Below are 26,339 nucleotides of genomic sequence, written 5' to 3'. Positions count from 1 at the left end.
TTTTCTTTATTTTTCGACCAAAAAAATTCATTTTCTATTATTTGATTGGAATAAAAAAAATTGTCTTTCAACCCAAACTTAATCTTTATAAATTTTATGAGATGTATAATCATTCATATATCTTTAGTGGAAAACTAAAATTATATTAGATAAACCGATTTTCAAATAATAAAATTTAGAAGAGGTTAACAATTTGGTCAAGATCAAATAATACACTCATCACAATATTATTGGTAGACAAAGGGAGAGAATATTTCAGAAATACATATATGGACAACATAATGTTGGTAATGTTTATTCACACATACACATAATTAACTACTTTATAAAATTAATCTCTTAAATTAAATTCTCTATTATTATTTATACAACGATGCCTAATATCTAAACACTAACTAGCTACGAAGAACGGACACTTTGCTGAGTTGTCATGTCTGCGTGTCAGACACATTTCGGACACGATACTCACTGACACTCGTCCGACACGCGTGTTTGCTATATTAAAACCGTGTCTCAATAAAAATAAAAAATTTTTCTCTAAACACACTTGAAAACACCTAAAAACCATCACGTGTCAGCGTGTCATGTTTTATTATTAATATATATTCTTAAAATAAATTTAGATATAATATATATTATTATTTATTAAAACAAAAAATATTTTAAATACTTGATATAATTAAAATAAGACATTAAAAATAATTTAAAAAATTAATTTATATTTTAATATCAATAAAATATTAAAATATTATTACGGTTTATTTAAAAACTACTTTATATTTTATATGTATGCGTGTCCCCGTATCATATAAGATTTTAAAATTCGCGTGTCGGCATGTCCCGTATCGTGTCGTGTCCCGTGTCAGTGAATCATAGCTAACTAGTCTATATATATTCACTTCACTTCACTTCACTTCTTTCCCTTATTCACTTCACAAACACACATGGAAACTGAGTCACTATTGCCATCTAACCCAACTTATTACTGCGGCATCAAGAGCTACTTGAGGAGGCGCCGCTACCAACGCGGCAGCGCTGGCAGCGGGGGAAGGAAAACAAAGGTCATAAGGTGGTTGAAAAGAAGGCCTAGAAAGTATTGGAGGATAAGAAGACTTCCGAAGGTTAGATGGGTAATTAGATCACCTTTGAAGATGTTGATTAAGCTTAAGAATGCTTATATGAACTTCATGTTAAGGTTAGCCGGCAACATAGGATCATTGAACACTCACAATAATATTGTTGTGTTTGGTGGGAAAAGGATCCCAAAGCCTCGTCAATTTTCTATGCGTTTTTCTGGTGATGCTTTTGAGGCAAGGCTTATATATGAAATTTCCAAGACCCTGGTTGCTTCTCATGAATTAAATCCCATGTAATAATAATTGTCAATTTTGTGATTCTCTTCTTTCTTTTCTTTTCCTGTTCTTCTGGTTTTTTTTTTTTTTTCAGTTAATTTATATGTGGTGGAAATTTAAGTATATATAGTTAATTTTATATGAAGTTCATAACTAAGAGCCGTTAAATAATAATTTAGTCAAAATTATTAAACTATTTAAAAACTTTTACTTATCAATTTTATATAAAAGTAATTGTCTAAATTTTCACTTTTATATACTGTATCAGTTTATAGATCAATCTAAACATAATTACTTTTTATACCATTGTTTGAAAAATAATAAATTTTATTTTTATGTAATAATATTTAATCACAATTTTTTTTATTTTATTCAAATTATGTAATTGAATAAATTTTTTTACATTTGTTGCGAATGAAGGACTCTTTTTCCTTTTTTAAATTCCAAGTCATATTTTTTATAAAAAAATCTCTTATCAACAATAAAATAAAATCTTTTTTAAATCGTATTTAAAGAAATTTTTTGGTTCGAACCAAAAAAATAATGTCACTCGATTATTATCAAATCAATTGTAATGTTTTTTTGTCCGTAAAAGTTTTATCAAAACACATTCTACTCCTAATAAATCATGAACTAGATGAAAATCATTTTCAACGAGTATAAGAAGTGATCCTATTCTTTTTTCAGGTCCGCTTAGATTCATGTGCATTATTGGAATCTATATTATTAATAAGTCGTTAATTATTTGTCTTTTATTATTTCCTCTTACCTTTTCATGTATAATCTGAAGTAATTTTATTTCTAAGAGCAATACAAGAGAATTCGTACACTTTTTTTTTTATATAAGCGATCATATAGAGCTAGATGATGATGGACAATCATATACATACAAGATATGAAATATATACTATTATTTTAGGGTAATAAGCACATCAACATCCGATCCTTATTACTATTCAATGCATAAAATAATTAACAATATATAATGACGTGTTGCGAGTTAGAAATAATAATTTAATTTGTAGTACTATTATTACTTTAAGAAATATGTATAATGAGATATACTAGTAACATAATAAATAAAAAAGAAGAAGAAAAGTATGAGAGAAAAGGAAATTGTAGGTGTAAGTTAAATTATCAAAAAGAGAGCAGTTACTAATTATATACGACTAATAAATTTTTTTAATTTTTTGTCAATATTTGATCAATTTTAAATATTAAAAATTAAATTGAAAGCTTAATTCCTATATTCTAATCAAATAAAAAATTAGCATAATTAATAAAAAATTAATTAATATTAATAAAAAATATTGAGCTATTAACATTTTTTATTGTGCATAATTAGCATACAATATACTTTTAGAGATGTTACTAGCTAGATAGATACATTTTTAATTACACTTAATAAAATATAAGTTCTATTTTATTTAAATGAAAATAAATTGATATTAAATATTATAAAGATTAGATTTAAACAATAATATATTATTGTGTAATTAAGATATATAATCATTCATCTGTTTTAGCTTAATTAACATTTTTGTATTAGTGAATTCATCACGATATAGTATTAAAACTTTAACAATTTGAAAATTTAGAACTATTAAATGATAGTCTTTATTTGTTAGTTTAAATTTTTTAAATGAGTGAATTTCATTATACAATGTGCAAACAGGCATGGAGCATGATATTGAGAGGACATTCTTTAATTTCATTCAACCGGATCTCCATGCCTTTATTCAAAGAGTATTTGTAAATTTAATTTATTTATTAATTGCTGTCGGTTTGATTTTTGGTTGTTTAATGATAAAAGTTTAGAGAGTAGTTCCTATTTGGTTTGGTTGTGGTTGGTTGCAATTGAAGCAGAATCTTCAAGTTCTGCATGCATGGTTAATTTAGGCTATATGACTTGTTTAGGTGTAATATTTTAAGATTATTTGGACCATACATATTTCATATAGATATGTTTAGAGTTCAATTTTAATGTATGTAATACATATATGTTCGTTTGAAAAACTATAAATAGTTATTATTGTTAATGTTATATAATTGATTCAGATTGTTGCTCTTAGTAATAACAGTTGTTTTTGTTTTTCACTTTTTTATTTATGATACTTTTAAGAATTTTTTTTACTAGTATTTATTTGTTGTGTGTCATTTTCATAACATCTAAATTATTGATAATAATTAAAAATCTTTTAAACATCTTATCGATGGTTAATCCTTCTTTCATAAAAAGATATTTCATATTCCTTTTTAAGCATATTAATCTTTATTTTTTTAACATGTTAGGGTATATTTTTTGAGTAATTTGGAGTTCATCCCAAATTTCTTTTGTTATTTTGTATTTTGACACTTTCTAAAATTCTTCAAAACTAATTGTTTTTGAGTGATTTTTAATTTTAGGATTAAGTAAATCTAAATTAAGGTAAAGTGAGATAATTGGAAATATTGTTTTCTTTTTTTTTTTTTTTTTGGGTAGATTTTGGGGTCCAACTCAATTAGGAATTAGTTAAACTCTGTTAGATCAGAGTGTGGTTAATTTCCATGCATTTGACCATGTAATAAATTAAACTAACTTGCTTATAAAATTGGGATTTATAATTTATTATGTTAGTTGGATTTGGAAACCAACGTTGTTCATGCCCCTTCATATTATCATGCCCTCGTTCTTCTATTAATATTGAAGAAAACTATCAATTACGTGTTACTAGCTAGAAGAGTAAATAGAAAATTAAATCAGAATGAAAGTAAAGTTATGAGCTAGTCCATCTTTTAATGAGAGTTCACAATTGGATTTGCTACATTAAAAAATAAAAACTACTGCTAATTAATTTGTGCTTCATTCACGTGGAAACATATATAATATAATAATTAATTTGATTCAACAAATTCTTACTTGACCTGTGAATAATGTATGTGATTATTATACCTTTTCAAGTCTTTCATATATGTTTGAAGATATTCCATTATTATATTATGTTCAAAAAAAGTCTAAAATGAAATATCTCTGTACATGACATAACAGGCTAATTAAAGTTATATGCAATATCAATAATGCTTAGTTAGTTAATACGTCGTTGTGTAAGTCGTTATTAATATTGCTACTATTTATTAAATAAAATTGTCCGAGAAAATTAAATATTTTATTTTTCTCTTTTTTTTTTATTTTAAATATCTATCTAAAATTATATAATATCAATAAACAAACATACTTTTTATGTAATTATTATTCATTCCACACAATTAATTAAATTCCACACAATTAATTAAGAAAAAACAAATAATATAATTTAAAATATCAAACTTTTTTTTTGAAAACAAAGAAACTATTATATTCATTACACTGTAGCTAGTAATAAAAAAAAGGGGACCACTGAAGACACCCATTTTGAAGTCAAATTTCTTGCTATCGTTTTGAAAAGATGCCAAGTCATTAATTCATTTATAACCTATGAAGCTGAGGAAATGAGTATATTATAAGCACCGTTTTTTTATAGATAATATAAAAAGGGGGCGGCTATGGGCTCTCAACTTTCAAGTTTTCAGCATAAATAAACAGAGAATAATTGAAGGCCAAAAGTAACACTAGAATCAAATAATAATAAAAAATAATGCTACGTATACACTAAAATTAATCATCAAATTCAGTCACTAATATAAAATATATATTAAAATATAAATATATATTAAAATTTAATTAAATTATATATATATATTTATATACAAATATATTAGTAACTGATTTTAATATACAAATAATATTTTTAAATAATCAAATACATCAAATAACTAGTTAGCCGTCAAACTTTCTAGATGCAATGATGCGTGCATGTGTTATTTAATTACATATATGTCAAAAATTCGATTCCAGTTATTAATTTCCATGTGCTTAATTAATTATTGCTAACCAAGTCCTTGGATCTCGCATATATATATATAGATAATTTTTTAAAATTCTTAGTACAAGTTGTTGTTATCTCGCATTATTCATCCATATTTATTCCAAAAAAAAACTTATAATTCTTCATTAATATATTTAATAATTCAATATTAAATTAATATATATATTGAAAATATTTACAAAATTCCAAAATCCATGTAGTATATAAATAAGAAAATATTTTCCCAATATCAAAACCTTAGCTTGTAACCCATTACCTACCAAACTCTCTACATCACCCTTGAATTTTTGTTTGACCTTACCCCAATTTCTAAACTTCTCTAATAGTCCAATATTTAATGTAGAATGAATACCTATCCGACCCTGACAATTATCTCGAAAAGACAATGAGACCTCAAGAAAAAAAAAAAACATCCAATCTGACCCTTAATCTTTTTTTTTGGATTGATTAGTCCCTGTGCCAAAAAAATACTATTGACTTTTTTTTTATATAGGAGTCTCATTGTCCTTTTAAGGTAATTGTGAGGGGTTAGATCGGATTTTTTTTTTGTCAAGGACCTCGTTGTCTTTCGAGATAATTGTCGGGGACTGTTTTGGGTTTTAAATTTTTTTTTTTTTTTAGTTTTCCACAGTATCCCCCAACCCGGCAGGTCAAGGACTAATCCGTCGCGATACTGAACTCCATTTAAGGGTTTGCCGCTAGCCAGCAACCCATTGGCCAGCAACAAACCCTTAAATGGAGCTCAGTACCGCGACGGATTAGTCCTTGACCTGCCGGGTTGGGAGATACTGTGGGAAACAAAAAAAAGATACTACCTTACACTAGTTAAAAATGCTATCAATAAATTTTAAAATAAATTGTATTTAGAGACGTTAGCTAGTTTTATTAATAATAATATCATTAGTATTCAAATAAACCAGTTTATTAATGAAGGAAAACTGTAGGAAAAAGCATAATCACGTGCACTGGTCAAACCAACCATAACAGGTCAAACCGTTGATTATTGACTATAATGTATATATTTATGGAGAGAAAGCCAAATCCCTTTAAATCTTATAACGTGTGCATTGCAAAATAATCAAAGCCAAAACAATTTTCACTTCCTTACACATAATAGCTACATTCACTTCTCATTTTTCTCATACAAACTAAACTCCATAACAAAAAAAAATGGAAAATGAGTCTCTATTGTCTAAGCCAACTTATGGTGGCATCAAGAGGTACATGAGGCGGCGGCGCTACCACCGCCTCGACGAAAACGGCGGAACTAAGACGGCGAAGACAGTTTGGTTGACTGGGCCGCCACGGCCGCGGCGGCGTTGGAGGATCAAGGCAATAAGAAGGCTAACATGGGTGGCTATTAGGTCACCATTGAAGATGTGGACAAAGATCAAGAATGCTTACATGAATTTCATGTTGAGTTCCATGAACATTGATAACCCTTTTGGTGAGAAAAGGATTCCAAAGACTCATGCATTGCCAAAGGGTTATTCACGTGAAGAATTTGAAGCTAGGCTCATTTTTGAGATCTCCAAAGCCTTGGTTGCTTCTAATGAACTATACACCAAGTAATTCTTGTCTTATATCTTTTTTTTTTTTAAGAAAATAACATGTCTCTATCTTAATAACGGTTATTTCAAGAAAATTGGTATATCCAAAATTGTGATTCATGTTGTGTGATATACTAATTTTGTCAAATTGATTCCTCGGAAAATGTAGAGGATATAATTAGACTTATTCATATGTTGAGAATTTTATTGATATAGATGTTCATAAGTTGTACAAGAACTCATTTACTTCATTTATTTATGAGTCTCTTTGCTATTCATCTCTCTTCGGGGGTTAAAGAGAAATTATGTATTGTTATAGAGAAGAGAAATATATATATATATGGATACATTTGCAGAATTCAGGTAACCATTTGATCGAATTTCAGCAGAAATCCCACATAAAATTAAATTATAATTGTTAATATAATGTTAAAAAGAAAATAAAAATGCTACTTAAGGTATGAGAAATTCAGAGTTGGGCAGACACTCAAGTCTCAACGCCCTATAACATTATAATTAGAAAAAGTGATATGTTAACAATATTAATCTTAATATATGTTAGCAATGTTAAATAAAAAGTCAAAATTTTGAAGTCAATGCTTCGAAACATGATTGTATATATATATGTTTGGTAGATATCTTAATCTTAAGAGAAAAGGACAAACAGATTCTTGATATTTTAATTCGCAGACATTTTAAGTTTTCGAAGATTTGAAAATACATTTATGTTCAGATTTTGAAAAGATCAATAACTTAAATGTATTTTTAAATTCTCAGAAACTTAAATGTCCACGGACCAAAAAGTCACGGTTCGATTTGCCCTTTTCTCTAATCTTAATATATAAGAGATGCCATCCAAGTCAATAAAACTTTAGGCTGATAGAGGCTTCTTGTCAACAATCCACATATTATGGATTTTCAAGAAACAGCTTTGATTTTCAACTAAAACAGCTATATTTTTCTCATAATAAACACTGTTACAAGAAAGTGTAAATGTGCTTGGTCAATGTATATGTATTGAACAAGATTATAAGCAATTAAGCATCGAGCAAAACACTTTAAGACCCCAACCTGAATTTACTCCAAAACGCTCAAAAGGTAATCTATCTGCACAGGTCTATGACTTCCTCTTTTTCTTTCACTTGAAAGACTATGTTCTTTTCTACTAACTTCACTAAGTACTAAGTAGTGTTAATGTGTTATGATACCTTCCATAAATCATTGCAAATGAACCTCTCTAGTCCTTGTCTTGCCAAGAAAAACTTTCTCTTAGCTTCAATATATATTGAAATAGATTTTGCATATACACAATATGGGCAGAAAAAGTCCCCTTCTGCATCAAAATGAGGAGATGTTGACAGACAGCTTGCATGAATCATGGTTGAACAAGTGGTTGTTCTACAAACCAGCAATTTACCATCTTTTTTGCACCTCATACAACCATTGGTTTCTTTCAGACTAGAACTTTCTGAGATATCATTATCAGATCCCATTGTTTCATCACTTGATACCTCTATCACACAACCATTAACAGTATGTTCCACAGCTTTGTCATCAGTAGCATTTGGTTCTCTCACTTGAGGAACTTCCGTTCTTTTAGACTTTGACTCGCTAATTACATTTGGAACTTCATGAGCAGTATCATTTTCATTTCCATGAAGGATTCCAGTTGCAGGCAAAGCTTTCGTTGGAATAGGTTCATCTTCCTGTTCCAGATTGCATTCATCTCCAGATTTATGCTGAAGAGTCATTGTAGCACTAAAGGGAATTTGTGGCTCATGATGAAGGACCTCATTGTGGCTTCTGGAGTCTAATTGCTTGGAAGCAAACCACCTATCATACCTACCCACTCCATGAGAGATTGGCTTCTCTTTGTTGGACTCAACATTTAAAGATTCATTATGTCTAATCTTCTTTGCACTTCCTTGGCAAACATGCCATTCACTGATATCAACTTGCTTTCCTTGTTGGCATTCTGTCATATGCTCATTACCATTAACTGACTCAACCTGGTTCCTCTTGCAACGTTTAATCTTTTCAAGTAACTCTTTCCATTGTTTAGTCACTTTTTCTAACATTGTAGATATTGAGTTCTCTTTTACTTCCTTGTCTGCATGATAAGTGCTGTTCCCATTATCTTTTTTCGAAAGATCACGATGTGCATTGTCATTGAGATGCACTTGACAACCCCCATTCTGAGGTTGCAATCGCCCAGTTTCTCTTAAACAATCAGCATTTGGATGAGTACCATCAAGGATTGATTCTTTCAGCTATTTAACACGGCAAAGGAGACAACAACCAAGAAGAATCGTTAAAATGCATTAAATTCATCAAGAATACATTCTTGTGTTCCTAAGAGAATAAGTAACTTGAATCACCTGCACTAAGTCACATTTGAGAACAGCTCTTTTATGCAAAATAAACTGGGAAACATCCCATTTCAAAAGCTTAACTCGATCTTTTATTAGATTTGATACTGGTACCTGATATATTTTCCCAACAAAAAAAAGGCCAAACAAATTATGTATCTAAAGTAGCAGAATAATAAACCTATCATCAGAAAACATATCCAAGAAAAAAAAAATGAAACTGAGTAACCAAATATTTTAACCTCGCCCACTATCTGTCGAAGGACATCTTCACAAGTTGTCGAAAAAGCAAACCGAACTCTCGAATCCAGGCTAGTTGCAGCAGCATCATCACAATCAACTCTATGAGCCGAATCAGGATCAAACATTGCCTCCAAACATCTCAGGGAAATCAATTCCCTTGTCTTTTCACAGAAACCATCTTCCGCAACAAGGGCTACATCAACCAAACCTGGCAAGAAGTAAAAGGAAAGAAACCGAATCACGGAAATTAAATCTGGTTGCTTCATTCGTTATAATCAAAATAAAAACATCTTTTCATTTTGTTTCCAACTTCCATTTTCATTATTGTATTGGCAAAACTTTAAAAGCAGTGTACACAACAACAATAAAAACAGTGTCATTTCAATTACATCACCGTCATGCCGAAGAAACATATCAAGTGAAAACCTAGAAAAAAAAATTAAGCTTAAAATATCTACACATACTCTGTAAAGTAGTCACGTCCATTTCCTTGCAGCTTGCAACATGTTGAATGGACCAAAGCCATGGAAGTGAAGCGACAGATTCAGAATCGCAACGATTATCCAAGCGTAACCAAGCCATTTCAAACTGCAGAAGAAAAAAAAAAGAAACCCTAACGCAACAGAAACATAATTTTTAAGGAAGCACAATTTCGAATGAAGTTCAGAGTTCCGAGCCCTAGAAGAAGCTATGAAAGCAAGAGTTTGGTGAGAGAGAAAATGGTACCTGGAAATGAAGAAATGTGGAAAGCGTGCGGTGGAACTGTTGGTTGCAATGTTAAGAAGAAGCAGAAGAAGAATTTTGGCGCCAGTTTCTCCCACTCACTCCATCGATGATTGCTTTGCTTCCTTCTTCAGCAATGCTTTCCAATTTGAATTTCGAAGATAACATTCGAGTGTTTCTTCTTCTTCTTTTTTTTTTTTTAACTCTTGATGGGCTTCTTAAAGAGAAAGGGCCCATGAGTCGTGAAACAGAAGGCCCAATTTATTATTCGATCCGTGCAGGCCTTATGGCCCAATAAAAAAGGAATCATTTTTGAAGATAAGACCGACAAAACAAGAAGGGCACAGCTTTCTAGCAATAAAGAAATGGTAAAGATATCACACAAGTGGCAGGCAGCTATTATTTGGTCCCTACTCCCTAGGCCACTATTATGAATGGTTCATAATTCTTTAATACAATTTCCACCAACTTTAGTCCTTTGTGGTGTGATATTTTTTCCTAAATACATAATAAAATTATAAAGAATCTATATATTTTTTATTTTTTACTTAAGTATTATTGAGGGGACCAAGGTGGAGTGGCTAACTATGGTCTTTAGGGTTTATAAAATAGGAGCAAGTGAAGAGAGGTTAGTTGTGAAGTGAAACCAAGCAAGAATTGAGGGAGGTGGGAATGGGAGATTGGAGCTAGCAGAAGTTGTAGGAGTGGGTTGGTTGGGAAGAAATCAAAACCTTATAATATGTATATGTTATGGTTTTTATTTTTTCCCAATTCCACCCATTCCTATTATTTCTATTGGTTCCTCCCTTTCCTTTCTTCTCTACATCACATCTCTGACTACAGCTAACTTCACCACTTTAATAGAGTACTTTGATTTGATTTGATTTGATTCCCCCTTTGTGTTCATCAACATTATTATTACAAAAATATGTCTAGATTTTCATTTTCTAACTTCAAGCCCTTAAGATTCTGTGTCTGTTTTGTATTTTGCTATTTTTATTATTTTCTCAAAGGAAGCTTTGTTATTAGACCTTCTATTAAAATGTTATGGTGCTAGATATACTATTTATTTGTTGCAAGTTCAAGATCTAAGGCTTGTTTGTTTGGAAGTCTTGGATCTAATTACTGTCTTAAGTGTTTGTTGGTTTCAAGTGGTGTGCAATTTTTTTTATCATGTTTTTTTTTTTTTTATCAAAGATAAGAGACTCGAACCCGTAATTTTTTAATTGAATATGAAAAAACTATGTCATTTGAGCTATAATTCATTCACAATTCTTTTTATCATGTTAGATCTGGGTTTAATTGTTTATTTTATTACAAATTGGTTGATGAATATATAGTGAATTTTTAGCTTAATGATTTATGATTATATGAAATTGTTTTGTTTTTGGTGCAGAGAATTTTGGTACATATATAGCTGGCTTCCTCATCAAGTTTGATGTGCACTACTGCCTTAAAATTATGAACTAAAATCTTCACTATACGGACCTAGATAGCTGAAACAGATCTTGACCTACACGGAATAATATATTTAGAATTTTAGATTTAAAAAAAAATTACATGCACAAAAAAAATAATTATCATATTAATTATTATATATTTATGTATATTTACTTGTATTGTTTTCCATATTTTATAAAAGTTGTTAATTTGATTTTTTTTTTGTATTTTTAAATCAGAATTATTGAATATATTGTGCCTTATAATTTGACTTACAAAATAAAAATATAATTTCTGTTTTTTTTGGACAGGACAGGAAATATAATTTCTGTTTAACAATTAATACTTTAACTAATTAGGATATTGGGCCTAAAAGTTATTCCACATATAAGGTTTCTGTCCGAAGTCCAGGAGACCAAAGATTTTTTTTCTTTGAGAACTTCAGACTTCAGTCCAAACATTTTAACACACCTTTCAAAAGCAATTCATTAAGTGAAAGCTTCAAGTTAAAAACACAAACTAATTCTATACCAAAAACATATTTCACAACCAAAAAAATATAATTAAATCAATTTAAGTTGGTTTAAGTTTAAGTGTTTAATTTACTCATAACAAATGTGGAGTTTTTGAATCTTAGTTTAAATTTATGACAAATTAGTCATTAATCTACTAGAGATAAAAAAAATAATTAAAAATTTTTACTTTTAAGTTTTAATTAATAAAATTGATAATGTTAATTTCAGTTAAAAAAAAAGCATTATAATAGTTAAAAAAAGACACTTTATTATAAAAAAAATTTAGTTAATCAATATTTTTTATTTTTATATTATATTTAAATCAACACTAATGGATACATACTCTTTTTTTTATATTATATTTTTGGTACGTAATCATATATGGGCAAACAAATACGATCATAAGAAAAAAAATCAAAAGAGAGAAAGTGGATTCCAATTGCCAAAGAATTAATACTAGTGGATTAATTTTTTATTTATTAAATATATGTAATTATAATAAATATGAAATTAGTAAAAATGATTGTAATGCATGTTAAGTATTTTGTTTGTCTAATGAATAGTTTTCTATTCAAATTTTAAAAACAGGAACAAAATTTTCGATAGTTAAATGGATTTTTACTAACAAAACTAAAAGGATCCTAAAAAATTATTTGAAATTTTTAAAATATCCTTTAATATGATCTAACTCTAATTTCTTTTTTTTTTATGCCATTACTCTCCCAATTTTAAACTCTACTACTATTTTCATCCCTAACTACCACTATCACCATCACTATCATTGTCATCACTATTTCTACTACCCTCAGGTCGGTTCCAACCTTCATCTATTAGTTTGAAACTTCACTCCATCAAGAAACACTCAGTTTAGCCAACTTAAGCACATGCCAGAGTTTGAATTCATAAAATCTAGAGACCAGAGTTAGAGTTCACAACCTCAATTGGTGTAACAATGGTGGAGATATCCCATTTTTCATTAAACACAGTGTCCGCAGAAGAAGAAGCTCCGCAGTCTCAGATGCAGGAATCTATTCCCGACCATAAAATCATACGAACAACCAAACCCAACTTCAAGCGCCTCGTCCTCAACCTCACAGTTCTCTTCTCATTCATGCTAGGTTTTTTGTTCTTATGAAAAATCCATCAAAATCTACCGCACTCCACTCCCCTTCGACCGAATCGAAATCTTCTCATTGCAATTGGAGTCCAATCCCTTACTTCCCCTGCTGATTTCGAGTCATATTCGTCGGCGTCAAGACTTGTCGGATCCTGGCAACGAATATGGGAGTCAACAGCGAAGCGGCAGAGAGAACCCCGGCGCGGTAGAGAGGGCAGTTTGTGTGGTAACGAAGCCAATCATCGATGCAATCAACATGGAAGGTTTGTGAGTAAAGAGGCAAAGTTCGAACGTAATCATCGTCTTCGAATTCGAAGCAGCAAATGGCACAGTCGCGACGTGAAGATGAACAGCAAGAAGTGTCGTTGAGTTCGCTGGTGTATAGGGCAGCTTAAAGGGAGAAAGGAATAGTTTTGATGGTGATGACGTTAGTAGTGGTGGTGGTTGGAGACGAGAGTAGTGGTGAGGAAGAATTTGAGTGAAAATGATAGTATGGAGTAAAAAGAGATATTAGAGTTAGGTTATATTGGAGAGTATTTTAGGAATTTCAAATATTTTTTTAGGGTTCCGATAATTTTGTTAGCAAAAGTCCATCTTTCATGAATAAAAAAGATAATTTTACTTATTCGTAAATAGATTTATCAATATTCTAAACTTTCATGGATAAAAATAATAGTTTACTCATAATAATATCTTTTACGTTAACAAGGTTGGGTGGCTAATAATATAGTATTAGCTAGAACTTTAAAAGTTAGTATGACCAATATTATTAATGGCACAATAAAGGTAGAGAGCAAGCTCGACAAAATAAAAAGTTAAAAACTCTCTTCTTTTCTTTTGTTTCCTTTTTTTTTTTTTTAACTATTTAACAGCAAAATTATTATATTAATATGTAAATACGAAAAACAAAAGGTTAAATAAGTGTATTAGCGTGATAGTGAGTATTTGATTCTTGTCATATAACCATCATTAATAAAAGAGAAAAAAAATAGATCCTAATTTTTTAATTTATACATAAATCTCTAATTAAGTAAAAATATAAATTAAAAATATTTATAACTTTCTAAAATACAAAATATTTAGATTTTTGTGTTCAAAATATATAATGACAAATCAATTTTTTAAAAAGCCTTAGATATCTCGTAATTTAAAAAGTGATGGACGTTTTTATATTTTTAATTAATAAAAAATTTATTTGTCTTTAAAATAAAAAATCAAGAACTTATTATTTGTTTCATCTAATTAAAAAGAAAAAACTATTCAATAACAATATAATTCTATGATATCGGCTCCTCTATCTCCATGTCATTTTAAATCATGTCATTCTAGATCCGTCTAGGATCAACCCTAATCTATCCTAAGTAATTTAATAATTAATACTAGACAAATGAAAAAGTTAGTCTTGAATTATGATCACGTGATTAAGATTTAAGACCTTAAAAAAATAATAAATAAATTTTTTGTTATGACGATATTCTTTTATCTTATAAATTAAAGATTAATTTGTCACATATTAAAATTTTATTAAAAAATTTATTATTAATCAATAAATAACTACATATATAAGACAAAATTTAAACTTTTAATATTTATTTAAAAAGTTAACAACTGCACCAATTCAAATGGGTAAGTATCTAATAAAGCTAATTATATATTCTTGTGAGTGATCCGATACCCACAAAATTGAAGTCAAATGCAATGTTCTAACAAGCATGCACTAATAATGTCTCTTCGATCATAGAATTGAAAAGAACAACAAATTGGGACCAGCTGAAGCATATCACGCGGTCTAAGACTATGAGCCATCAAGATTATTATTTTATTCTATTCTTATTAAAATTAAATAATGATAATAAAAGATGAAGACTATATTGTCCTCTTATCCTTCCCTAATGGGAAATGAACAAATGAACATCGTTTTCTCTGAACAAAAGCTATTCTCCAAAATGGGATGAGTCTAGGTATTGCCTCCCATACTTAATTATTTTCTGACAGATACCAATTTAGCCAGCTGTATGAATCTAATATTTTTCTTTAATCTGTACCCTAAGATCTATTTGTTTTACCATATTTTTGTTAATGTAATGTACATCTTTCGTTTTTATAAAAAGTTTTACATCAAGTATTTAAGTAAGTTAAGGACTCAATAAAACATTATTGAAGGCGATATTATTTATGTGAACATTAGCGTTTGGAAAAGTATAAGGTACCAACATATTATTTGCTAACTTATTGTTAATAATAATTAATTATTATATTTTAAACATATATATAAAGAAACACGTCCAGAAAATATATCTATAAAGACACTTTTACTAAAAATAGCCATAAAAAAGACATTTTTATTAGACATATCTATAAAAACACTTCCATTAAACACAATTATAAATAAGAATTGGCAGAAATTGATAGAAATAATGCTGATAACGTAGCAAAATTATTAGGGTTTTTATCATATATACATGCAAAAGTCTGCTATGGCATATTAGTGTTTGTATCCTTTGACCGTTTGAAACTATATGAATTGCCACAAAATAAATGTATAATATCAAATTAAAAACGAGGTTAGAAAACTTTGATTTGGTTTCTCTTAAATAAATTATAAATACTTCTCCATCTATCTAATTAGTAATTACATTACATACATATACTTGAGCTATAATACTAAAAAAAATGTCAAAATTTGACTTATTTGAATTCTGATTATTTTTAACTAATTATTTTTGTTATTAAATATTTATGATATTCGAGTAGTCTAGCTAGCTCTAACTAATGCAACATAAGTCAAAGAATTGAATAAATACTTTGTTCTGGAATAATGTAAAGTGTAACACTTTATATCAAGTGGATATTGAAAGAGGGGGCAAAAGAAAATAATCAGCAAAGAAAGACAAGCACATTGTGTTTGTATTATTTATTTATATACTTTAAAATGCACAGGCTTTTTTCTCTAAAATTTGTGTATATTTATTGGATTTTGTCATTTTCTTATTAAATTTACTTTTATATAAAAAAAAATAAGAATCAAAAGAGTGATGCAAATAATAGAACTTACAAATGTATGATGAAAATTGGGAATAAAAAAGAAAAGAAAAAAAAAATAGGGAATGGAATGGTGACAGGTGGAAGGAAGATCATCATTTTTATTTTTAGTCACTGCCGACCACCCCATGTGTGGCTAAAAATTTTTATTATAGAAAATAAATGTATGTCATTCAATTATGTTGGTGGTGTATGTAATTTTATTTTGATATGGGAATAAGTAATAGCAGGTCAGATTACTTTGTAAGTTAGATTTTCAAAATTTTGTTAATATCAAATCGGAGGTCCAATTTGTTTGTTGTGGATTTTTTTTAAAAAATTCATAAATCAAAGGGTCAGTTTTTTGCTTTTAATAAATTGCATGGTCCGATTTTTATCACAAAAAAAATCGAAAGGTCCGATTTCATATTTTAAATAAAAAAGTTACACATTTGAGAATAACACCTTTATTACCTATAATCCTAAAAAATATCATTTCTACTCTAATATCAAAAATAATTTGCGTCCATGTATAGCATTTTTCCTTTATGCAAGGGTTATTTATAGGCAATATAATATTCGAATTCTGAAATTTATTTAAACGAACGAATGAATTGAGTACTCGACTAATATATATTATCTACACATATATAAGTAGCCAATAAAATTTACATAATAACCCATAATAATGCATGTGTCGATGTTTCTTTGGCCGCTTTCTAGCTCTTCTATGTATATTATTGCAGAGTGAATAATTGTTACAAAGAAGTCACTGGCTAGGTCTAGGTGGTCATTAAGAAACGGAGCATATAAAAGAAAAATAATCAATTCATAATTTTTATGTCTTCATCTTTTATCAGTTAAATAATTAAGCAATGGGTGAAAATAGCTAGAAAAACTTAATTCCTTGGTAAGAAATTAAATTATGAGTGCAATGAACTGGTTAGATGATTGCATCCGAAAAAATTCTTATTATTATATAATTAATTTAATTGGGTAGAGATGATCATAAGTTTTTCCAATATTAAATTAATTAAGCAGGGAAAGTGGGATATGTATGTATTCTTCATTGATATGATGCTTGTACCACTGTGCACATAGATTCCACTTAGCTTAGCTTACTTCATCATCCATAACCCTGGCTAGCTATTAATAGCTTTAATGTCACTTGCATTGGCTCTTTGTGAATTGGACAATACTGTGCAACAGAATTTCTTTACATTAAAGGACTACCATACATATATGTTAATAGAATAATATTACATATTTAAGTATTTTTATTAATTAAATTTAATTAAGTTGATTTAATATCAATAAAAATTAATTATAATTAGTAATTTTTAAAATTTTATTATTTAATTTTATTAAATTTAATTTATAAAAAAAATTTAAATATATGATATTATTTGAGATATACTTTTGCAGAATCTCACATAGATTGACCAGAGTTTTTTTTATCAATATTTTTTTTTTAATTTTATCTAGATTGACATGATTTTAATATGTGGTTGTGGTTGTTGACACTTTTGTTATAATCCCATCCAACCACCACTAGTTCACAAAATTTGTTTTACTCATATTCATGTAAATTGATTATAATTTAATTATATCATAATAATAAATTCGACTAGTTTTTGGATTTTTTTTTATATATTAATATCAAAACACACTCAAATTAACTAATTTAAAAGAATTATTTTAAAACAATACAAATAAAATGGCCTAAAAGAAGTCTTAAGGAGCTTTTGTAGCTTAAAGGTTCTAAATATCAAAGTAATTTGATTAAGTTGTGTGAGCATATTATTTATTATCATCATTTGTCCTGATAAATTTACAGTTTCCTTACTTGAGAAAGAAAAATAGTGTTCATGTACTAAAAGTTATCACTAAAATGTATCAGTACCTCTTTTGATATTTGTGAGAAATAGAATATATCTTTTTTAACTTGATCAATGATCATATATTTAATAAAAACAATAAAGGTCTCATTAACTTTATCTCGTCTTACTTTGAGTACATTCTGTAAAATTAGCTTTGTTTAATTCAAACATGTTAGTTAATTGCATTGACATGTAATTGTAGTTAAATGATTATTAAAGTATAAGTGTATAACTAAGGATATCACTAGTAAACAAAAGAGTGTGAATACAACAAATTGAAAGCTGCATTGGTTTTTCATATAAATATTTTTATAATAAAATATTCTTTTTGTAATTAATTAAGAACGTGCATGTCTGTCTTTATTTATATACAAATAATTCTCATTTAATTTATGTATTAAAATATTTAAAAGGAGAACGAACAAAAAAAATTGAAAGAAAATAAAAAATAATTGATCATATAATTAATTAATTTTTTGTCCTATAAATAGAATGGTATAGGGACATCTTCCCTTATCAATATTCAATAGCTCTTTAAGTCTATCCTATTTATAAGGAAAGAACTATATATCTCTTAACTACTACTTTCTCTTATATTTATTTGTTAGGAAGTTCAAAAGCAAATTGATTCAAATTCAATTGCTTCAATTGTCTTAAATTTGGTTTTAATTTATCTGTTATACATTATATTCATTATTCATCATACTGTATTTACTGTTATGCATTATAGTCATCATTAACTGTCATGTATGAGGAGAGGAGGTATTTAGGCGTGTTGTTGACAGAAGATAGAGAGCACAGATGATGACATGCATAAAATTAGAATGAATATGGCATTTTACTCATTTGTGCTCTCTATTCTTCTGTCATCACCCTTAACTTTGGTCTCTGTACTCATATTATATATTAGTTATTATGAACATGTCATAAAAGTAAGAATTTAATAAATATAACTGGTTTCTGGTTTCAACACGGTGTATATAGATCTATTTATGCAATTTATGCTTTTAACCTTTGCCACTTCATTAATACCAATAATTGTTAGTATATTTAAAAATTCTACTTAAATTATTATAGATCTGAGAACTATATTGTATTATCTTAATTATCTTGTATTATTATTATTATGTCATCATCACTGCTACTTTAGTTTGTGTAAGTATTTAATTGATTATATTTTTTAGATTAACAACGGTTCTCATTAGATAATTAATCTCGATTATTATACATCATTCTTATTTTTTTTGCAGAAATAAATAGAGTTATTATTCCCTTCATCAATATAATGGTCTGGTTACTGCTGTCGTTTTTTATGGTGATGACATGATGCAGTTACAGTCTTATTTCTGGAAGCAGCTTTATTCAAGAAGACATTTATATCTATGAAATTAAAGAGTGCAGTTTGATATGTTTACTAGTCAAATGAATATGGCTGTCTTTAATTTGTATCTAGATGCACATGTATTTAGATGAATTTATTCAGACCAGATTATACCTTTATGACTTATAAGTATATATTCTTAACGATAACTATAATTATTTTTTTTATTTATTTATTATGTTTTCATTCCACCACTATTCAGTATATAATATAAATTAATTCTGTAGAATTAGTTCTGATACAATTAGTTTTGTTTGAATTAAGTTTGATATAATATAAATAATATTTTATTATACATAAAATTAGTTCTGATATAATTGAATTAGTTTGAATTGAGTTTGATATAATATAATAATTCTTTGACAATTATTCTCAAAAAACACATGTAATGATGATGTTGTATTAATTTAGATCTATATCTATCTTTAAGTACTCATCATATACTCACTGTTTTTCATACATGTTAAAATTTTTCTGCGTCTCTGAATTATAAACTATACAAAAGATTTGCACTACCTGCTCTGATCTCTTGACAAAATAGTGTAGCAGGATGTTTGTAGCGTAATGCACAGTGAAGATTAAAAAGATTTTCATTGTCAGCTCTATTTTCCACGAAAATGGTGTATGCAAATTCTGGTCCCCCTCATAGCTCGTCAATAATGCATGCTAGCTAGGGTCGCAAACGACAAAACAATGAATTGCTTACCATCATTTTCTCTGTAAATATACCAAATACGCCAAATACATAACGATAACAGTAAGTCAAAAATGATGAGTCTAATGTATTGAATTTGTCACGGTTGATTTGCAAGAATCATGTAGCAATTAATTTATTTTTGCCAAAGGTTAAAACAAATCCAAACTACAAATGTTATTGTTTTAAAAGCAGTATTGAGCTACATCTTTCTGAATTTTAACTCTAACTACATTTCTAAGGTTCAAAATATAAATTCTGTAAAATTTGAACAATATTTTGTGTGTAATTAAGCTATGTTATGTTAGGTGATAATGAGCATAAACTTAGTAAAAAAATAAGGATGTTTAGATGGATAAGATGTCAAATATATATATATAGTGAACATAGTAGGAAAAGAGAATACAAGAGAGAAAATTTGAAATTTTGAGTAACTCCTAATGTTAAAAAATCGTCAAATATATATGGCTTTAGATAGTTTAGACCTGCAAAAAAAAAAAAGATTAGTAGAATATTGGTTTAAAAAGATAGCTCAGATGAAAAATAGACAAGTGACAAAAAGTGGCAGAAGACCTAGTGACATAATGCTTGTTGTTTTCAAGAAAAGTATATTTTTGGTGATCAACTATAAAATTAAATCACTTGGTTGAGTTGTGTGTCCTAATAAAAAAAATAAAAAAAATATTTATCTAGCAATTCATATCACGCATTGGCGTATTCAATTTTATTTGTAGAGTTCTTAAAATGAGATAATAAATACTATATATTATTAATTATCTAAAATATTTTATATATTTAAAAAATAAAAAAAAAGTAAATTCATATTTTTAATATGAATATAATTTTAAAATATTATAATTTACTTAAAAAAGACATATGTTATGTATATGTTATATTTCTGTGTTTAACAAAAATTTAAAATTAATATATATTTTACTTAAAAAGTAAAATATTTGTTATTGGGTCTAGAACGAAAAAATGGTAGAAAATTAGGTTAAAAAAAAAAACACAAAACAAAAAATAAGATATTTGTGTTGTTTGAACTTGGGCAAGCCCATAATGGTCCAACTTTAGTTCAAGTTTGTATTGGATCCAACTAGAGATGTCTTTTTTAGCTTATCATATGCACATGAGGCTTAGTTCAAGTGGTAATTATAGTGCTTCTTAATACAATGCATTTAGGTTTGAAATTTAGCAAGGTTAAATAGTGAATGGAAATACTGCTAGTAAATGTGTAGTGTGAATGAATTTGTGAAGGTGTAATGTTTAAAATGAAGAGTTATCCAATTCTTTTGATAAAACAAAAATAACTTATCAAATTAATTATACATTTATACATTTTAAAATATGATAAATTGTAGCTAGACTTTAACTTAACTTTTTTTTTAATCAAAAATAGAGAAATTCGAACTTGCGACTTCTTAGATGAGTACTTTAACTTAATTTAGTAGCACATTTTGATGCCTCTAAATATTAAAAATATTACGTGTGTGAGTGTGTAGTGTGTAAATTTAAAATATTATAATATTTAAGAATATGATTAAGAACGGTCCAGTTCATTTGACAAAAAAACATAAATTATTTGACTGAAAATTTTAAAAAGATTATAATAAAATGTTTATATCTTTAATATTTTAATAAACTTTAAAAATGAAAAAGACAAATAATTTGAAAACAATAAAATAATCTTCTTGTATTGGCTTCTCCTTAATATACCTATGTGGGAACCTAATAAGGTCAATAAAAACAACAAATCTTGCTACACATTTATTTATTTATTTATTTATTTATTTATTTATTTATTTACAACTAAGTCTAACAAAAATTAGTTTCATTAGTAATAGTATATTTATATGCTCCATTTTTTCATTAACATGAACATTCGTATCTATATGCTCCAACTTTTCACTAACATGAACATTCGTATTCTGGGTTCCTCCTCCTCCTCTAGTGTTGTATGCATTTTTTTTTCTTTTTTCCCTCTTCTTCTTAGTATTTTTATAGCATTATTTATTTTATCTTTTTTGTTTGATTTTTTTTGTTTTTATTTTTGTTAAAAGGGTAAAACAAACAAAAATTCTAAGAATGTGAAATAAGAAGAAGATGAATAAGAAAAGAAGAAGATGATGATGACAACGAAAAAAAAAAACGAAAGGAAATTTTGAGTTATGTAAAATTTATGAGAAAATAACACTGAAAATTTTTAATCGTGACATACAGGTTGTAGTTAATAAGAGGATAAAATAAGAAGAAGAAGAAGAAAAGGAAGAAGAGGAATGAAAATTTTGAATTGTGTAGGATTTATTAAAAAAATAGCATCGAAATTTTTTAACCGTGACACAAAAATTTTTTATTTTGACACCAAAATTTTTTAATTGACATAGAAATTTTTTAACTGTGTCATTTCTAACTAAATGATGTACTTTTTCTTATCATTGAATTAATTGTGTGGTATTAAATTCATATATAAGAGGTTTAGCCATTTCTATATTATTTACAATAAATTGATGTATTTTTTTGGTTCTAAAACATATTTGAATATTTTATTGGTAGAGTGAGTTAAGGTTTTAGACTTGTGAATCTTTAAAGATTTTTTGTGGCATTTACCAATAATTTCTATGTCAATTCTAACTAAATGATGTGTTTTGTTATCATTTTATTGATTGTGTGGTATTAAACTGAAGATGAAGAAGAAGAAAAAAATAAGATGATGAGTTTTGTGTTGTGTACAATTTATCAAAAAATAGCATTGAAATTTTTTAATCATGACACAATAAATTTTTTAATTTTAACACCAAAATTTTGCAACTGTGATACAGGTTCTTGTTAAAAAAGTGAAACAAAACTTATGAGGATGTGATGCAAGGAGGACTAGGGAGAGGAGAAAGAAGAGTTTTGAACTATGTAAAATTTATCAGAAAAATAACAATACAATTTTTTAATTGTGACACAATTTTTTATTTTGATACCAAAATTTTTTTACAGTAACATAAAAATATAATATATTTTTTTCATCGTTAAACTAATTACGGTGTGATATTTAACTAAAAAAAGAAAAAAAAACTAATAATAATGGTTGTGGTGGTAATAATAATTATGAAAGAAAAAAAAAAATTAAAGCCACTCCCACTAAATTAGTTAAAGAGGAGTGCTAGAGGGTTAACAAATTTTGTGATTTATAGCCACTAATTAGTTATTATTAGTGTTTTTAATGGTGTAAAATTATATTTAATGATATAAAACTATTCATTTTTCTTTTACTGATTAAGTGTCGAACTAAATTTTAATAAAAATACTAACCTCTAAACTTTTTCTTAATTAAATAATACACTTAAGACACTATATCTATATGACATTATAAACCCTTAACCCATATAGGCTAGCATCAATCAAACTAATGCATTATTATGAGCCTGTTCTTCCCAATTTGTGAAAGCTGTTATGAAAGAAAGTATAATTGCTCGAAGTGCAGACCCTGTTAGTATTCCAATCCAGAGGCCTTTACCATCAAATGTTAGAACAAAACCTAACAAGATAGCAACTGGGATTCCAACAACATAGTAGGCTCCAAGATTTATACATGCCCCTATCTTTTGCCATCCATTCCCGAAGAATGATAGGGGCCAGCAATTTTTGTGATTTGTAGCCATCAAATAGCCATCAATGATAATTTTAATGGTGTGAGATTGGTGTGAGATTTCATCCGATAACTCACTTTTCTTTGCTGGTTACGTATTGGCCAGAATTTAACAAAGTTGCTGGCCCCTAGACTTTTCTTATAAAAAATATGATCATTATAGATCAAATAAAGTGTATAACATACATATACATATTCTTTAAAAAGTTTTCTTATATGCTCTATGGACAAGAGGTTTCTCTAATTATGTGATGGCCTTTATTTTTCATAGTACGTGGACATAGCAAAAGAAATTTCTTAGTCTGCAAGTATATAACAATTTCTACAAATGGTGAATCAGAATTGGCGAAAAAATCACTCTTATCTGAAATTATAATATATACACAAAGAGAATATATTATATTCTCTGTTATTTTAAATACTAAACTAATATATATTTATTTATTACTGACTGAGGTGTAAAATTCATATTGTATGAATTATGTAAGAGAACAACTAGGGAACCAAAAGCATATCAGCCAAAAATCAGCCAAATAAATTTGGGTGAATCCAAAATCTCTATGAGTTAATATATATGAATGTTTCTTCTACTAAATATCAGAATGTTTCTTTTTCATACTAAATGAATGTTATTTTATATATTTTTTAAATTTTTTTGTATGTCTTTATTTTTTTAAAATTTTATAATTTTTTTTAAATTTTATAGATATTTAATTATTTTTGTTAAAATATAACTGTTTCTTTTGTTAAGTATTAGGATTTTTTTTTTCATATTAAATGAATATTTTTTTTTATATTGTTGTGTATTAGGGGATTGCATTATTGCCTCTTGTACGAGATGTCTCTGGTACGGTTTGAAGGGTGGATCGGGAACCCGCGGACAGAGCTGGAGCCGGGTCGCTTGACTGGAGCAATGGGGGTGGTACCTGCAAAGACACTCCGACGCTCAAGTCAGAATGGATCTAAGAGGTAGAAAGTGTGAGGAATGAATGAATACCTGGGGGGACCTGGGTCCTCTTATTTATAGGTGAATATCTTATCTTATCTTATTTGGTTAAGATAAGAGAGAGATATTTGGGTTAGAGGTTTTGAAGGGCCGGTGTTTGGGCCTTTGTGTGGAAGCGGGTTGTCCCCGGGTAACCGGGTATGCGGGATCCGTGGGTCGGATCCGTAACAGTTGCCCCCGCAGCGGGAGAGCGAGCGAGGTCGGTCTGTCGCTGAGACGTTTGTCATGGGCTCGATTTTTCTCGGGTGCCCGTCTGGTTTCTTTGAGATGAGGTCGGTGCCTCGGTCTCCGTGTTTGTGGAAGATTCGTCTGACCGTTTAGGTCTGACGTGACTCTTCCGTATCGGTCGCGTCTGTTGCGTTCTTCGAGGCGTTACCTTTTTTCGAGGGGTATTTATTGCAGGTTGTACTTTTTCTTTTTTGCCCTTGCGTTTGTTTTGCTTTCCTAAGGGTATTTTCGTCTTTGTACTTCTTTCAAAAATCGTTTTGGTTTTCCTCCTTTAGTTCCCTCGTTTTGCTTTTACTTCTCTATTGCTTCTCTTTCTGGTTACAGCATTTCCCTTTCTCCATTTTCGCTTTCTGTGGTTTCGGTTGGATTTCTTTTGCGGCGTCTTTCCTTGGGGTTGTCTTCCTTCGATTTATCAGGTTAGCATCTCTTTTGTTACTTTTTGCTTTCTTCTGCTTTATTTTCTGCAGCATTTTGTTTTTGTTTTTGCTAAGTGTAGGCTGTTTTAGAGTAGTTTTGTGGTGTTTGTATGGTGGTTTAGATAGTTCTGTTGGTTTTCTAGGAGAGGGTTAGGGCGAGTGCCACCGTATAATTGGTGGTGTGCGGTGGCGGTATTTTTTGGTTTTTTACCCGCCGTCGTTTTCTGCCGTGAGGTTTGGCTGACGGTGGTGCTCGTCGATATTTTAGGTATGGCTCGCCGACGGATGGAGGGTGTGAGGGCTCCGGTGGCCCCGGCGGGGGGTGTCCCTGACCTTTTTTCTTGGGTCACCAGTGATGTTTGGGGGACACCGTCGCGGATGACGGAGGCGGACCTCCAACGGCTCCGTGATGAAGGGGCTGTTTGTGGGGGTGGCGATGCCGAACGCCACTACGAGCTTGCCCTCTCTGGGGTTGACGAGAGGGTTTGCTATACTAATCTCGACTCCCCGACCGTGCCGGATTGGATGTGGGTGTATGAGGCGATGTTCACCCGACTTGGTGTTCGGCTTCCCTTTTCTCCTTTTGTTCAGCAGTTGTTGAATCGGTGCTCCGTGGCGCCGTCCCAGCTACATTCGAACAGCTGGGCGGCAATACGGTCTTTTGAGCTCGTTTGTGATTATTTAGAGTTACCTGCCTCAGTAAAAGTTTTTCTTTTCCTTTTCTTGTGCACTCTTCCGACTAAGGAGGGGAAGCATAAAAAGGGGTATGTGTCTTTCCGAGCTCAGCCCCATCGTCGGATTTTCGGTTTGTATGAAGACTCCTTCCACGGTTTTAAGAGTGGTTATTTTAAGGTTCGTCCCT

The 26,339-nt window shown here is 29.1% G+C and overlaps 3 protein-coding genes across 3 annotated transcripts; 2 read left to right on the top strand and 1 right to left on the bottom strand.

Annotated features, from left to right (window-relative positions):
* The first annotated feature begins 939 nt into the window (after window positions 1-939).
* LOC107638202 (uncharacterized) lies at window positions 940-1,394 on the top strand. Its single transcript, XM_016341370.3, has one exon. It carries the CDS (start codon window positions 945-947, stop codon window positions 1,371-1,373), a length of 429 nt encoding a protein of 142 aa, XP_016196856.1. The 5' UTR covers window positions 940-944; the 3' UTR covers window positions 1,374-1,394.
* Window positions 1,395-6,322: 4,928 nt separating this feature from the next.
* On the top strand, window positions 6,323-7,062 carry LOC107638201 (uncharacterized). Its single transcript, XM_016341369.3, has one exon. The coding sequence runs from the start codon at window positions 6,428-6,430 to the stop codon at window positions 6,827-6,829; it is 402 nt and encodes a 133-aa protein (XP_016196855.3). The 5' UTR covers window positions 6,323-6,427; the 3' UTR covers window positions 6,830-7,062.
* Window positions 7,063-7,737: 675 nt separating this feature from the next.
* On the bottom strand, window positions 7,738-10,330 carry LOC107635692 (uncharacterized). Its single transcript, XM_088483300.1, has 5 exons — window positions 10,146-10,330; window positions 9,884-10,007; window positions 9,419-9,627; window positions 9,186-9,290; window positions 7,738-9,077 (listed from the first exon to the last, which is right to left on the bottom strand). Exons 2-5 carry the CDS (start codon window positions 9,999-10,001, stop codon window positions 8,007-8,009), a joined length of 1,503 nt encoding a protein of 500 aa, XP_088339426.1. The 5' UTR covers window positions 10,002-10,007; window positions 10,146-10,330; the 3' UTR covers window positions 7,738-8,006.
* Window positions 10,331-26,339: the final 16,009 nt, after the last annotated feature.

Source organism: Arachis ipaensis, chromosome B4, assembly GCF_059453495.1.
Source record: "Arachis ipaensis isolate K30076 ecotype BB chromosome B4, ASM5945349v1, whole genome shotgun sequence".
NCBI classification, from domain to species: domain Eukaryota; kingdom Viridiplantae; phylum Streptophyta; class Magnoliopsida; order Fabales; family Fabaceae; genus Arachis; species Arachis ipaensis.
This window is presented reverse-complemented; position numbering and strand designations above follow the sequence as displayed.

Excerpts from the sequence above, each read along its gene's own strand:
- LOC107635692 (XM_088483300.1), bottom strand. The coding sequence starts at position 10,001 with ATGGCTTGGTTACGCTTGGATAATCGTTGCGATTCTGAATCTGTCGCT. Across the intron at positions 9,628-9,883 it reads GGACGTGACTACTTTACAGA|GTTTGGTTGATGTAGCCCTT; the intron begins GTATGTGTAGAT and ends ACTTCTTGCCAG. Across the intron at positions 9,291-9,418 it reads TTCGACAGATAGTGGGCGAG|GTACCAGTATCAAATCTAAT; the intron begins GTTAAAATATTT and ends AAAATATATCAG.
- LOC107638201 (XM_016341369.3), top strand. The coding sequence starts at position 6,428 with ATGGAAAATGAGTCTCTATTGTCTAAGCCAACTTATGGTGGCATCAAG.
- LOC107638202 (XM_016341370.3), top strand. The coding sequence starts at position 945 with ATGGAAACTGAGTCACTATTGCCATCTAACCCAACTTATTACTGCGGC.